We start from the raw sequence: 15061 nt of genomic DNA on the forward strand, positions 1-15061 counted from the left end.
TCTCTGGTGAAATGTGGTGTGGAAATGATGGAAACTGCTTGATGCTGCGTTTAAATCTTTACTGTGTTTCCTTGCAGGAGGCCGAGTGTTGCAGATCCCGCGGGTACAGGCGGAAGATGCCGGGAGATACACGTGTGTGGCGGTTAACGAAGCCGGGGAGGATTCCATTCATTATGACGTCCGTGTGCTCTGTGAGCTTCCCTGCTTTCCTTTGCCTTTTTAATCCCAAAAAGTGTTGTGTGGAAAGCAATGAAGCATTGCAGGCTAGGTTTACTTAACGCTTTTAAAGTTTAGAAATTCTGTATATTGGTAAACTACAAAAGCAATGTGTTTACATAAGGTGCTAGAGTTTTGTAGAAAATAGAAGTATACATGAAAATATGAAGTATGCGTGAAAATAGGAGTATACAGAATTACATGAAAATAATGTTCTTAGTTTAGTATGTTTTTAGGTTATTGTTGTAGGAACTCAGTTGCATTATCCCTATCACACTTCACCAGAAACGAAGAATATTTAACTAGAAATTCGGGTTTTATCCTGGTATTTCTTGTTCCTTCTCGAGTTTCCAGTTCAAAATTCTGACTTACTAGACTATTCTCTCCCCTTGTTTTGATCATTTTCTCAAACACCTGCAAAACTCCCAAAGGCTTAAGGGAACTGGTGATTTAGATCAACCATTGAGTGGCTGCAGAGTCCATTTTGTATGACCTGTTTACAGACATTGCACAGAAAGCTTTCCTTTGTACTCCAGGTTTTTGCCTTGGGAAACACGTATTTCTTTACCTAAATTTCTGTATCTCCCACTGAGAACACTGATTTGTTGTTAAGAAGGGATCCTGCCTTGGGAATCCTCTTTTGTCCTGGCAGCAAAGAACATGACAGACTAGCTGCAAGATTAGTTTTCACCTCTTCTTCTTTATGGCTGCTGTGAATAAGCTCACTTTTCTCCCCCGGTTCCAGCTGAACTACTTGTGGGATTGTATTATCTTTTGCTGTGTTCACCGGAGATTTCACTACTTTCTTATGAAAAAATTATCTAAAAGATTGGAGGGCAAATGAAACAAATAATCAAATATATCAAGAAATACATTCAAAAACATTAAAATAAAATAAAACAAAGACTGGGAGACACCAAGTCACAGTATTCTTGTGCCATTGTGCTGGTTTGCAGTACCCCCATCCATCGGCGGAGCGGAGGGCGACCTGCCCGAAGAAGTGACGGTGCTGGTGCACACAGCTGCGGCGCTGGACTGTGTCGCCAGTGGCAGCCCCGCTCCGAGCATCGCCTGGCAAAAGGACGGCCACCTCCTCAGAGAAGACGCCAAACACACGTTCCTGTCCAACGGGAGGAGGTTACAGGTAGCTCTCAGGGAACCACTGATTTTTAGCATTGCAAACACAAGCTGCCCATAAAGATAAAACGGTTTAGATTTGCTGAATATAAGATGCTGATTTTTTATTAATGAGGTTCTGCCAACCTAAAGGCTTTTTGTCTCTTGTCCCTGTCCCTCAGCTGCTCCTTCCTGCTCCTGTGGAGTTCCTTTGGTTGTGCTGATCTATCTCTGTATGGGGTTGTGCTGTGAACTGCAGCAGGGAAATCACTCGGTTTAAAATACACTTGATTTCTGTGGAGAATAACTTGTCAGTTTTGTCCAAGTTTCCCTAAGAGAGTTTCATTATTGGAAAATGTGCTTTTTAATTTAAAGAAAATAGTGAATTCTGAAGAACATACCCACCTCCTCCATGGATGGATGATGCTGGATGAAACTGTTAAAACGGAGCGCTGAGCTTAATTGTCTCAATTTCTGTAGCGTGATCTAAGAGTACAATAAAAAATAAAAACCAGATAGAACACAAAGATTTTTATTTCAAATATTTAGTGAATAGATGTTTTGTTACGCACTTTAAATGAATTTGATGTGAAAGATCCTATGGTGACTTTTCCGGAGGTTTGAGATGCACAGATTTGCGTAGTAGCTTCTGAAAGGAGGAGCATCTGTGGCAGTTTTTCAAATCGACTCCTTCATAACACTGCAAAAGCATTAGTAAAAAACTCAATGAAACAAAAACAAATGCAGACTCACAGGTCTCAAAGACCCCAAGTTCTTTGGGGAGACACCAAAACTTGATGCTTTAATAGTCAGTTGCCTTATATATTCACTTAACAACAATCTTGTTTCTTTTTCTTAGATTCTGAATTCCCAAATAACAGACACTGGCAGGTATGTCTGTGTTGTGGAAAACATAGCTGGAAGTGCCAAAAAGTATTTTAACCTCAATGTTCATGGTAAGTACCGTAATCCATAATTTTCTGGTTATCTTCTTTCAAATAGTAGTTCAGCTTGAATGTGTTAGAGTGCAAATGCTTAGCTTTATGCATATAAGTTGTCTTTTTGGGTATAACGGAGATTCTGAGGCACTAGAAATCAAATACAAGTTTAAAGTACCTTGGCAAAATATAGTTTGTGATATCCTGTGGCTTCAGCTCTTTGTATGTATTCCATGGAGATGGGAATCAGGTCTTGCTAAGCCCTGAAATCATGAATAACAAACTGCTAATAAAGAGATACGGCATTGCAAGAGCTTACTTTGAAAAATTTCTCCTTTAAGATTCCTTTCTGGGTGTTTTTGTCTGTTTATTGGGGTTTGTAGTTTTTGTTGTTTGGGGTTTTTTGTGGTTGGTTTTTCTTTTTTTGGTTGTGGTGTTGGCTTTTGAGGGGGGGTGTTTGGTGGGGGTTTTTGTTTTTTTGATGTTGTTGAGTTAGAGTAGGATTAAAATAAATTTGAGCATTTGATATCACAAGCCTAAAACAAATACAATCAAGAAATTAAGACATTTCCCATTATTTTGAGAAAACAGTCTCTCTGCCACCTTCCTGTACCTCTTCTGATAGCTTCAGAAAATTGGGAAATTTTTAATTCATATTTCAAAGTTAACCTTAACTTCTTTGGTTTCTACCCACTATTCTTTTCACCACTTTCAGCTTTCCATTCTTAAGATTATTCCATTATTGCCATAAATTCATCTGCACCTTTATGTAATAAAATCTACCAAGATACATCTTTATCTACTTTCACAATATGATTTGGAGACTTGTATCACAGTCTGCTCCATATGATCGATCCCCTTTTTCACATCCTCGTTGGCTGGCTGATCTTCTGTATTACGTACTAGATATTATAGAAGTGCTATCTTCTCTCTCCCTTGCTTAAATGTAGTACCAACATCCAAGAAATTTGATGATTCAAGTTATTACATACCAAAGAAATAAATTTTGTTCTCATTCACACATGCAGTAAATTTACAGACTAAAGGAAACAAATGTGTGGTGCTTTTCTCTACTCAGTCATAGAATTAGACAGAAGTAGTGTTGTTCTGGGAAGAATTTGCCCTGGAGTTGTTCTCCAAGAAGTTATTTTCTGTCCGTGGAGTCTGTCCAGATTTCCTGATGTTTGAGTTTGGATTTGAAATCAAAACATTTTGCTTTCCTTGACATTTGTGTTTTGATTTAAACTTCTTGTCTTTAAAATATTTGTTTATAATGACCACAGTCTAATACTATTATATTAAAAGAAATATTTGCATGAAGCTTCAATTCTAGCTCAACAGTACGACTAATTTAGGTCTATTAATCTCAAAATGCATTTTCATTTGAAAAATTAGAAAAGAACTATTCAGGAAAGGACCACCCAGGGTGAAGCACTGATGAAATTGCATTATCATCACTAAGCAGCATGATCTATTGTTTTGGCAGTGCCAAAACCAGGTTATTTTCCAACATTTTTCTATGTTTCTAATTTAAACAAATGTTAAACAAGGTGCTCTTTAATAAGTTGAAAAATCCACTTCTTGCCTCAAAGGTGAGTAATAAAATGAAAATTAAGCCTTCTAGAGCGCTGAAAATTAGCATCCAGTTTTAAAGTCTCAGTCTCTAAACTTAATATATAATATATATAACAAATAGGTACTTTTCCTCACAAGTCTATGGGACCAGACGGGATCCATCCTAGGGTGATGAGGGAGCTAGCAGAAACGCTTGCCAAGCCGCTCTCCATCATCTTCCAACAGTCCTGGCTCACTGGGGAGGTCCCATACGATTGGAAATTGGCCAATGTTACCCCAGTCCACAAAAAGGGCTGCAAAGCTGACCCTGGAAACTCCAGGCCTGTCAGCCTGACCTTAGTGGCTGGCAGGGTTATGGAGCAGATCATCCTGAATGCAATCACACAGCACCTTCAGGATGGACAAGGGATCAGACCCAGCCAGCACGGGTTTAGGAGAGGCAGGTCCTGTCTGACCAACCGGATCTGCTTTTATGATCAGGTGACCTACCTGGTGGATGAGGGGAAAGCTGTAGATGTGGTCTATCTGGACTTCAGGCAAAGCCTTTGACACTGTCTCCCATCATATACTCCTGAAAAAGCTGGTAGCCCATGGCTTGGACAAGTGCCCTGTCTGCTGGGTTAAGAACTGGCTGGAGGGCCGGGCCCAGAGAGTGCTGGGGAATGGGGCCGCATCCAGCTGGCGGCCAGTCACTAGTGGTGTCCCCAGGGGTCAGTGTTGGGTCCAGTCCTGTTTAACATCTTTATTGATGATTTAGATGAGGAGATTGAGACCATCATCAGCAAATTTGCTGATGACACCAAGTTGGGAGGGAGTGTCGACCTGCTGGAAGGCAGGAGGGCTCTGCAGAGGGATCTGGACAGACTGGAAAAATGGGCTGATTCCAGTGAGATGGAGTTCAACAAGGCCAAGTGCCGGGTGCTGCGCTTTGGCCACAACAACCCCCTGCAGCGCTCCAGGCTGGGCACAGAGTGGCTGGAGAGCAGTCAGGCAGAAAGGGACCTGGGGGGACTAATGGACAGGAAGCTCAACATGAGCCATCAGTGTGCCCAGGTGGCCAAGAAGGCCAATGGTGTCCTGTCCCATATCCAAAATAGCGTGGTCAGCAGGACAAGGGCAGTGATCCTTCCCCTGTACTCTGCATTGGGGAGGCCACACCTGGAGTATTGTGTTCAGTTCTGGGCCCCTCAGGTCAGGAAAGAGATTGAAGTGCTGGAGCGGGTCCAGAGAAGAGCAACAAGACTGGGGAAGGGACTTGAGCACAAGCCCTATGGGGAGAGGCTGAGGGAGCTGGGCTTGTTTAGTCTGGAGAAGAGGAGGCTTAGAGCTGAGCTCAGCACTCTCTAGAACTACCTGAAGGGCAGTTCTAGCCAGGTGGGGATTGGGCTCTTCTCCCAGGCATCAGCAATAGGACAAGGGGCCATGGGCTTCAACTCTGCCAGGGGAAATTGAGGCTGGAGATTAGAAAGCAATTCTGTGCAGAGAGAGTGGTCAGGCATTGGAATGGCTGCCCAGGGAGGTGCTGGACTCACCGGCCCTGGAGGTTTTTAAACTGAGATTGGCCATGGCACTTAGTGCCATGATCTAGTCAATGGACTGGAGTTGGACCAAGGGTTGGACTGGATGATCTCTGAGGTCTTTTCCAACCCAGTTGATTCTGTGATTCCCACCAAATACCCAAGTAGAGCCCATTACTGTATCTGTATGCAGATTACCTGTGGTGCACAGGCCATGAGGGCTGCAGGATTTGAAATTTACCATTGATATAGTTTAAGCAAAATTCATTAAAAGCTAGCTCAGATTTGGCCCTGTGTATTTAGTTGCCCACTGTCTTGCACTGCCAATAGTCACATCTGTGGGAAAGTAACTGTAAAAGTAAATAAACTATAAAATGTCATCGGATCAGAATTCTCCATTTATTCGTCAAGCATTTCATGCTCATCATCAGGGAAATAACCTTTAGTTATTCCAAGCTGAAAAATATGGGCTGAATTCACCCATTTACGTTGACTCCGCTTGTTCCTGCAGTGCCACCAAGGAGCAATAAACTTGTCTTAATGACTCTTTTGTGTCAGTCAAGTGACAGAAAACAGCTGGAGCATTTCTGGCATAGGGTCCAAAATACTTGAACATTTCTGTCTTTGAAGAGGAGGATTCCATGTGTTCTTTGGAATGATTTTTCCGCCCTATACAGCCAAGAACATGCTTTTGCTTTCCTCTTAAGTGTTTTATAGATCCCCGCTGCAAAAACATGGAAACTAAAACTTGGGGTTTATTGAAAGCAAGAGATTTACAGTTATTTCATTTTAAACAGTTCTTGTAGAAAGGTCAAATGTCAAAATATTCTTGTCTTTAAAAATACTGGGACTTGTAAGCTTAAAAACGCATCCCTTAGAGCAATACTTGCATGCCAGAATTTTAAACAACAGGTTAGTCTGGTTAACCAAAGAACTCTGAACTGTATCAGAAGTCACTTTTGGTTCTCCATAATGAGAAAATGGACCATTTCAGAAAGAATAGGAGTAATACAGTATCAGGAAGAAATGATACTTGTCATCCTACATATCCTGACAAGGTGAATTTAATCTCTCCTGCCTTATGTACCAATATCCTATGAGTACAGTGTTTTAAAATTGGTGATGCATTAGTCAGGATCTGTGGGATCTCTTACATGTTGATTAGCCTTCCCAAATCCCAAGCGCAGAAGGACCGCAAATTAAAGAATTTATTTTTTTGTGAATTATAGGAACAGCAATGACCATTAGGTTGACTTCAGTCATATTTCCAGGTACATCCAAAAATCCAGCAGATCCATTCGTAGGATGGGAAAGATTTTTGCAACTTGACCCCTTGGCAAAACTCAGCAATTCAGCTCTGAGTAAATCAGGATCTTGTGGAGTATTGTTTGCTGGCACAATAGTAGGTACCATTAGTGTCTTTCTCTCCACAGTTCCACCAAGCGTTGTCGGTGCTAATCCTGAGAATTTGACTGTGGTGGTGAATAATTTCATCTCGCTGACTTGCGAGGTCACTGGCTTTCCACCTCCTGATCTCAGCTGGCTTAAGAACGGAAAACCTCTCAGTTCAAATGCCAACGCTTTTGTCGTACCTGGTGAGACCTTTGCACTCAATTTCTGTCTGTTTTGTCTTGATAAAGGCACTGACCATTATATATCGAGCCAGTGTATTCTTGGTATTACCCCAGTGAGTAGACAAGACGCTTGGCCTACTGCATTGAATAATTTCTCGGCTGTTGGGTAGGTTCACTTTTTAAAGAAAAGTGGCTCAGACTGGAAGCACTGAAATAAATTGTGTGAAAAAAAAGAGGTTCTCTGGTAATAGGTATTGATTAAAGTTGAGCCATGTTGACTCACCTTCCAAAGAAATGATCAGAAATTGTTTTGGAGGCTGAGGTGTAAATTCTGTTGGCATAGGTAACAAAAGATGAAAACCTTCCCATTGGCTTCAGGGGGAATCTGGTTTAGCCCTGCCAAACTCGCAGGAAGAAATCCTGGTGTTCTGAGGTCTCCTTAACCCCTCAATGCTCCCCACTAAATAAATTCCACGAATGTCTGTGGCATTTCTGCTCCTGCTGATTCTCTTCAGCTCAGGGTACCAAGTATTTGTGGTCCGAACTTAGAATTAACAGCACTAATGAAATTTACCCTAAAATTTTAGTTCTCTTGGCTGGATTTATTTTCTTTTAAGGATTAATGTACCTTAAAAACCAATGGTTTTTTGAATCTGAGGTTAATTTAGTGCCTGCTCTCAGTTTCTTGGACCTGCAGTTATAAAATAGCATTTGAGATGGATACAATAACCACAGAACAAATCTCAAGCCTTCTCTCTCCCCTTCAGGTGCTCGGACTCTTCAGATTCCTCGAGCCAAATTACCAGATGATGGTGAATATACTTGTATTGCCAGAAACCAAGCTGGAGAAAGTCACAAGAAGAGTTTCCTAACTGTCCTTGGTTTGTTTTTTACTATTTTCTGAAATAATATCTACTGCTTTAAAAACTCAGTAGTTTGTATTTACCTTTATTAGGTTGTTTCCTGCCCTCTCACAGAACAGAGGCAGAAATAACTCTTGAGTTTCTTCTACAGTGCCCCCGAGCATCAAAGACCACAGTGGAACCTCAGTGACGGTGCTGAACGTGCGAGTGGGTGCCCCCGTGACGCTGGAGTGTGAATCCAATGCTATTCCCCCGCCAGTCATCACCTGGTACAAGAACAGGCGCATCATTTCAGAGTCTGCAAACGTGGAGATCTTAGCAGACGGGCAGACATTACGAATCAAGAGTGCAGAGGTAGGTCAGGCTGGGGGATGATGCATCTGCCACTATTCTCCTACTGTTCAGCAATTATTTTACTCTTTTTGGTGTATTCTGCTAGCGATACGTAGGAAGTATATTTGCTGGAGGCCTTTTGTTCTGTGAAAAGGATCTTGAGTTGACAGAGGCAAAGGCTCTTAATATCTCTAAACTGTAGCATTTAAATAAGACTCTATAATATTTTTTAAAATTTATTTTAGGTTTCTGACACAGGCCAATACGTGTGCAAAGCCATAAATATTGCAGGGCAAGATGATAAAAACTTCCATCTGAATGTTTATGGTGAGCATACTCTGCTTTATCTGCGCTTGTTTTTATATAATAATACCATAGACGCTGTAGAGTAGACAATTCAAAATCAGTTGACAAAAATGTTTGGTAACCAAACCATTCTTATCGTTTCCATTCAATTAATAGTGCCACCAACTATAGAAGGCCCTGAGGAAGAGTCAGTCAATGAAACTATCAGCAATCCTGTGACCTTCGTATGTGATGCCACTGGAATTCCTCCACCAACACTAGTGTGGCTTAAGGACGGAAAACCAATAGGTAACATCCTCTCACGGTCTTTTCTGCTCCTTTTTGCCCGCTTTGGGGCACCACTGTGCTATTTGCTGTCTGTTTTTAGATGCTTCTTCATCCATCTCTAGACAGACACTTAACTGATTGGCATCTTTGTTCTGTTTTGAAATTTTGATGAAAAAAAATCCTCAAGCGGTATTTGCTCTCCATGGCCTGGTTTGGAATGACTACTTGTTTACATATTTTCAGAAAACTCCGATTCTCTTGAAGTTCATATTTTATCTGGTGGAAGCAAGCTTCAGATTGCTCGCTCTCAGCTTCTAGACAGTGGAACCTACACATGTATTGCCTCAAATGTAGAGGGAAAAGCTCAGAAAAGTTACATGCTTTCTATCCAAGGTAAGGCATGAGCAGAACTGGTTTATCATTGGTTGAGTGTGACACTGTGTCTGTACTGGAGACACTGAAATAATGTAAATGTGGAGAAAAGTGGAGAATTTGGACCACTATTTCTATCATAGAATCATTTTAGTTGGAAGAGCCCCTCAAGATCATTGAGTCCAACCACAGCTGGCACTGCCCCATGTCCTGAGAACCTCATCTCTGTCTGTCCAACCCTCCAGGGATGGTGACTCCAGCACTGCCCTGGGCAGCCTGTTCCAACGCCCCACAGCCCTTTGGGGAAGAAATTGTTCCCCACATCCAACCTCAACCTCCCCTGGCGCAACTTGAGGTCATTTCCTCTTGTCCTGTTGTTTGTTACTTGGCAAAAGAGCCCAACACCCACTTAGCTACAACCTCCTTTCAGGTGGTTGCAGCAACCAGTGGGGAAAAATGGTTAGAGGATTATAGCGGTAGTCAGATATTTCCATGAGAAAGAATATTCTTAATCTCTGATCACAGGAGAACTTGAAAGCAATGGGGAAGGCTGTGTGTGTTTGCTGCTCATCACATCCCTCCTCCTGCTGAACACACAGGCTCTACTGGCTGTTGGAGTGTGGAACACCACACATAAGTGGTTTCAGGAGCAGTGCTGATGTTGCCTCTTGTCTTTTTAGCCATAGCGAATAGGAGATAGCAAAAAAAACCCTGGGAGAATTTCCTCATGAAATTTTCACACCCCCCTGCTCAACTCAGAACCCCTTATTTATTATGGAATTGTCACCTGCCTCCCTGCACATCTCACGCTACAACTGTCTGTTTTCCTCTGTTCCTAATGACTCGTGCCCATTAATTACACTAGTTCCCCCCATGTCTGATAAGATGCTCATGGTGTAGTATCTCCAGCTTTCTGCTGTGCTCCCTTTCTGTGCTGGTAGTGGCTGGTTGAGGAGGAGGCAGCAAATGTGGCTGAATTTGCTTGAAATGCCCAAAATTTCCTAGTGGGACTGACAGTCTCGATGTGCTGGATAGCATGAGAGTCATCCTGGGCTTTTAGGAGAACAGGCCAAACATGGCTGCTGGTTCAGACCAAGTCAGTGTGCGGCTCTTAAAGGATGCTGGGCTGATGCGATCACAGACATAATAGAATCACAGAACCTGTGCGCTAAGCACAGGCCCAAGACTTAAACAGGCATTTGTTACAGTGCGTCCTGATGTTTAATGAAATGGGATTTTGTCCTATTATTGTACATGTGAACACTGTTTGAGATGATAACGGTAGATATTAAATATCATGGCAAAGATACATGGTTTTTACGATTTTGTAAATTAGCCATTTTAAGGAATCACTGAAGTGGCTTTGAATTTATCTTTACAGAAGCCCATCTAGAAACAACATAATCACATACTTTCTAAATGAGGTTTGAATGGAGGTACTGCAATAAATGCTAATACTCACGCGCTACTGCAGTATAACTTTTTATAGCTGAATTACGTTTCTTGCTGATGAGTCTTCTCTTCCCTCCATCGTGTATTTCCAGTTCCTCCCAATATTGTTGGCTCTGAAGTGCCCACTGAGGTCAGCGTCCTCCTGGGAGAAAGCATCCAGCTGGTCTGCGATGCCAACGGAGTGCCCACGCCTGCTGTGCAATGGCTTAAAGATGGAAAACCCCTTGCCAGCGATGATTTACAAAGAATAAGGCAAGCAAAAATAAGCAGACATTCTATTCTCTTCTTGTATCCTTTTAAATCTCAGAGAGCCCTACAAAGTATAAAAAAGGGGGTCCTATGGAGGGAGTGTAAAGAGGTAGAGTCTTAGGTTAAGAACATCTTCTCCCTCTTTACCTTCTGTAAAATACTTTGTTACTAATTTGATTTTTTTTTTTTTCCTTTTTTTCTTTGGTACAGAGATAAGTATATATCTACATCTTTCTCAGTTAATAAGTTCCAATGAAGTTTATCAGGTTCCTTAAATTTTAGTTAGGTCAATGAGTTCCATTAATTTCCTTTGGAGAGGAAAAATCTGAGACATGGAAACATTTTACTCTTGATACTTTTTGTATACGGGTTTTTCAAAAGCCTGGCTGGAATTGAATACTAATGCAAGGTTAAACAGAACATCTCTAGGAAAAGCTTCCCAGCCTATCTCTAATAATAATATTTTGCACAAAAACAATGGTTTTCTTGCTGAATTCCCAAGAGGATAGAGATAGTTGATTTAAATGTACAAAAGTGACTGTTTATTTGCCAGGTCATAGGAATACATAAACAAACTCACTGTATTTTATGACCTTCCTTATAGAGTAACTCCAGATGGCAGCACATTAAACATTGCCAGTGCTCTTGGTTCTGATACAGGAAAATACACTTGTGTGGCTACTAATCCTGCAGGAGAGGAAGACCGAATTTTCAACTTGAATGTATACGGTGAGTTTTCACAGATGCAGAACTGCAGTCTGGTCCATAATCCCGTCTTTGTAAGCGCTCCCAAGAGAGGGCCAAGAAATGAATGCCTGTCTTCAGGGTGATACTACAGTCATGTGTTTCCAATTTCATGTACTGTAGATATCACTGTATATTACACAGGATGTTCTGTCAACGACAAAAGGATTGAAATCACTGGTGTTTGGGGATAAACAGAATTTAAACAAATTAATTCCTTTGGTGTATTTCGTAATAGAGGAATTTTGCTTGCAGTGGTGTGTTTGTTTTTTTTTTTCTTGTAGATTTACTCTGATACTGCTTTCTTCTTGTGTTAATTTATCTTCGCTAATTCCAATCAAAGTACATCAGCTAAAACCCAGAGTAGTAAGATAGACAACTAATAGTCAAAGGTCCTTAGAGTTTAAAAGAAAAGTGATAGAGTTTTGGACAAAATTCTTTCCTTGCACAATTTGACATACAGAAGATAGTGAGCATATTTCTTTCTTAGCGTGGTAGAGAGTGGACATTTTAATTTGTGAAAAATATGTTCATGAAGTACAATGTGTCAATGTGAAAGAGGGGCGAGTTCTGCATAGGCAGCATGTATCAGTTTTGTGTCTGTCCCACTCATACAGAGACTCAGAATCAATTAGAATATAAGCAGAGTAGCAAGAGATGACCACTGATACAATAAATAACAATATCGAATGACCGCATCAGATCTTCTGGGGACAGAATGGCATTATGCAACAGTGGAGACTTTTGTGGACTATTTTTCTCAGTTGAAGTTCAAGCAATAACCAACTTAAACGGTCTTATCTGTGTGACTGTCACGCTGCCTGATGGGATCTGCAGTCAGACAGAATGTGGAGCTGCTGTGGCTGGGCCTCCTGTGTGTAGTGAGTCCCCTCTTACCCCAAGACCAAAACTAAAAAGCCCATCAAGCATTCTGTTAGAATAATCAGCCACAAACCTTAAATAGGCATTTCAAAATTTTCTATATTTAAAAATTAAGTCAGCATATACATCTAGAAGGTAATAAACTAACTTTGCTCTTGCGTGATTCTAGCTTTCACTTTTTTAAGGATTTATTTAAGTGGGTAAGTTTGAGTGGCAGCAAACTGCCAGGTCCCATCTGGTGGTTCAGCCCATCCCCTGCATTGTCCTTCTCTCGCCATGAGCTTCAGGCTCTGGGCTGCCTCCTGTCTGCAACAACCTGATCAATCAGACAGATCATTCTACTATCCTTCTAAAGTGCATCTGATTTTATAGATGTAAATGGCTATTTATTAGGGCTTAATATTATTGTTAGAAGATTTGCTGTTCAAAAAAATAGGGAACTTCTCATTGAATTGCCTACGGGGCATTAGGTGCTGGATTTACGGTAAGGTAACACGTGCGGAATGATTTTAAGAGCCAGTTTTAATATCTTCCTTTTCAATATTTACAAAATGTAGTTCCTCCAACAATAGCCAATAATAAAGATGAAGCAGAGGACCTCACTGCCCTTCTGGACACCTCCCTAAATATTGAATGTACTGCCACTGGAACCCCAGCACCACAGATAAACTGGCTAAAGAACGGCCTTCCTCTGTCTGTCTCCTCCCAAACCAGGCTGCTGTCAGCTGGGCAGATCCTCAGGTTGGTTTCCATCTTTTTTAACTAGCCGAGTTTTCTGCTCCCTTTTGTTTTATCAGCATAATTCTGCTCGTGGTTTTGGAAGCAAGAATCAAATTTGATCCAAACCGCATCATAATAAAGATAATGCATTCCATTTACAGCTTGCTTAAAATGATTTTCTCTTTAGGCTTGCCCGAGTGCAGATGTCTGATACTGGGGTGTACACTTGTGTAGCATCTAACAGGGCCGGAGTGGACAATAAACATTACAGCCTTCATGTTTTCGGTGAGTTTCTTTGAAGTGCTTTATGTACAGAATCTTATTTCTTAAACCTAATATTCAGTTTTCCTTCTGACCAACGCAAAGTTGCAACCAGCCACAAATATATCTTACATAGGTAGTTATTAGGGAAACATTAACTTTTCGATGTGGTGGGGGTTTTTAATGGAAAGCTTTTTAACACTAGAAGAGTCCTTACTTGAATTGGAACCCATAATGTATGGTTTCTAAGTGGATTTTAACACCTGCTAAACATGAGTGTAAGTTAGGAAGTGCAAAAAGATGGCTAAATTCCAACTATTTCATATTCAGAATTAACATCTGGTTGTACTCTGCATGAATCGGATCTTTGTTTCTTGGCAGTACCACCGAGCTTGGATAACGCAGGAGGAACAGAGGATGTGACTGTAGTGAAAGGCGGTTCAGCTTCGATGAAGTGTCTCACAGATGGCACTCCTGTCCCCACCATGTCCTGGTTTAAAAATGGACATCCCTTAAGCCTGGGAGCTCACCTGATGTCGAGTAACCAAGGAATGGTCCTTCATTTTGTAAAAGCGGAGGTCGGTGACGCAGGCAAATACACTTGTGTAGCATCCAACGAAGCTGGAGACATCAGCAAGCACTTTTCCCTTAAAGTGCTGGGTAAGTGTTCGCCTTTCAGTTGAACAAAGTGCGAGCAGTAAATGAGTATCTACTCAAGACAATTAAAGTCTCTGGGGATAAGGAGTACTTTCAAGAAACATTTACTGTGATAAATGACAGAAATAAGGAAGTGGAAGATACCTAAACATCTGTGAATGTGTAATATAGTCTATCTTTTTTCCCAACGTTTCAGGGTTACTGAAATACGCTATAATTAATGGTAAACTAATCTACAAAGTAATTTGGTTTAAAATAACTGACTTTGGTTAGTAAAAATTCAGCTTGACAGGATGACAGCACAGCTGAAGGCATAGCTGAAGGTACAACAGGTAAAGGACTAATAAAAATTTTCACTGATATTATATAATATATTTTATCTTGGATTATGAAAACATTTTTGAACTAATAATTCCAACTCAGGAAGAGAGAGGCGGGTGGAAATTCCGTGAGATACTCAGTGAGTTCACAACACAGTCAGAAATGATACTAATGTAGGCTAATTCAACCAACTCTAATCACAAGGCTGTGTATCAGGTTTTATAGGCTTTTTGAGTAGACGAAGGACTCAAATGCTTTTCCTTCCACAGAACCGCCTCACATCAACGGTTCGGATCAAGCAGAAGAGCTCTCTGTCGTTGTTAACAACCCGCTGGAACTCCTCTGCGTCTCTTCTGGCATTCCAGTCCCCAAAATCTCATGGATGAAGGACGGGCGCCCACTTCTGCACAACGATAATGTTCATATCCTAAGAGATGGCCTTCGAATAACCAGCGCTCAGGTAGAGTATTTGCTTCAAAATAGGCTCAGTTTTGCAAACGGAACTGCCTGCTGTTAGGACCATCCTAAGAGGTGTCATAAAAAGCCTCTATAAAATCATCCACCTGCATTTGTGGTTGGAGAAAGTATTTTCCCATGCAGAACAAGCACCGGTATTAGGGCTTGAGAGTGCTCAAGCATTTCTTCCTCTTCTGAGAGTTACTACTTCAAGTTCATTTCAGTGTTCTGGCATTTTTTTA

At 41.2% G+C, this 15061-nt stretch overlaps 1 protein-coding gene across 1 annotated transcript in view; it reads left to right on the top strand.

Annotated features, from left to right (window-relative positions):
- Nucleotides 1-15061, top strand: part of HMCN1 (hemicentin 1) — a gene marked incomplete at its 5' end in the record, with an annotated part of 184673 nt that overhangs the window by 132424 nt on the left and 37188 nt on the right. The window contains 15 exons of the mRNA XM_082054335.1: nucleotides 78-191; nucleotides 1173-1360; nucleotides 2192-2288; nucleotides 6796-6957; nucleotides 7704-7817; nucleotides 7951-8153; nucleotides 8378-8459; nucleotides 8595-8726; nucleotides 8949-9098; nucleotides 10622-10781; nucleotides 11383-11507; nucleotides 12962-13145; nucleotides 13312-13409; nucleotides 13767-14045; nucleotides 14633-14823. Of these exons, the coding sequence (XP_081910461.1) occupies nucleotides 78-191; nucleotides 1173-1360; nucleotides 2192-2288; nucleotides 6796-6957; nucleotides 7704-7817; nucleotides 7951-8153; nucleotides 8378-8459; nucleotides 8595-8726; nucleotides 8949-9098; nucleotides 10622-10781; nucleotides 11383-11507; nucleotides 12962-13145; nucleotides 13312-13409; nucleotides 13767-14045; nucleotides 14633-14823 (2279 nt within the window). The remainder of the gene's footprint in view (nucleotides 1-77; nucleotides 192-1172; nucleotides 1361-2191; nucleotides 2289-6795; nucleotides 6958-7703; nucleotides 7818-7950; nucleotides 8154-8377; nucleotides 8460-8594; nucleotides 8727-8948; nucleotides 9099-10621; nucleotides 10782-11382; nucleotides 11508-12961; nucleotides 13146-13311; nucleotides 13410-13766; nucleotides 14046-14632; nucleotides 14824-15061) is intronic.

The sequence above is a fragment of the Streptopelia decaocto genome, assembly GCF_964273445.1.
Source record: "Streptopelia decaocto genome assembly, chromosome: 5".
In the NCBI taxonomy this organism is placed as follows: domain Eukaryota; kingdom Metazoa; phylum Chordata; class Aves; order Columbiformes; family Columbidae; genus Streptopelia; species Streptopelia decaocto.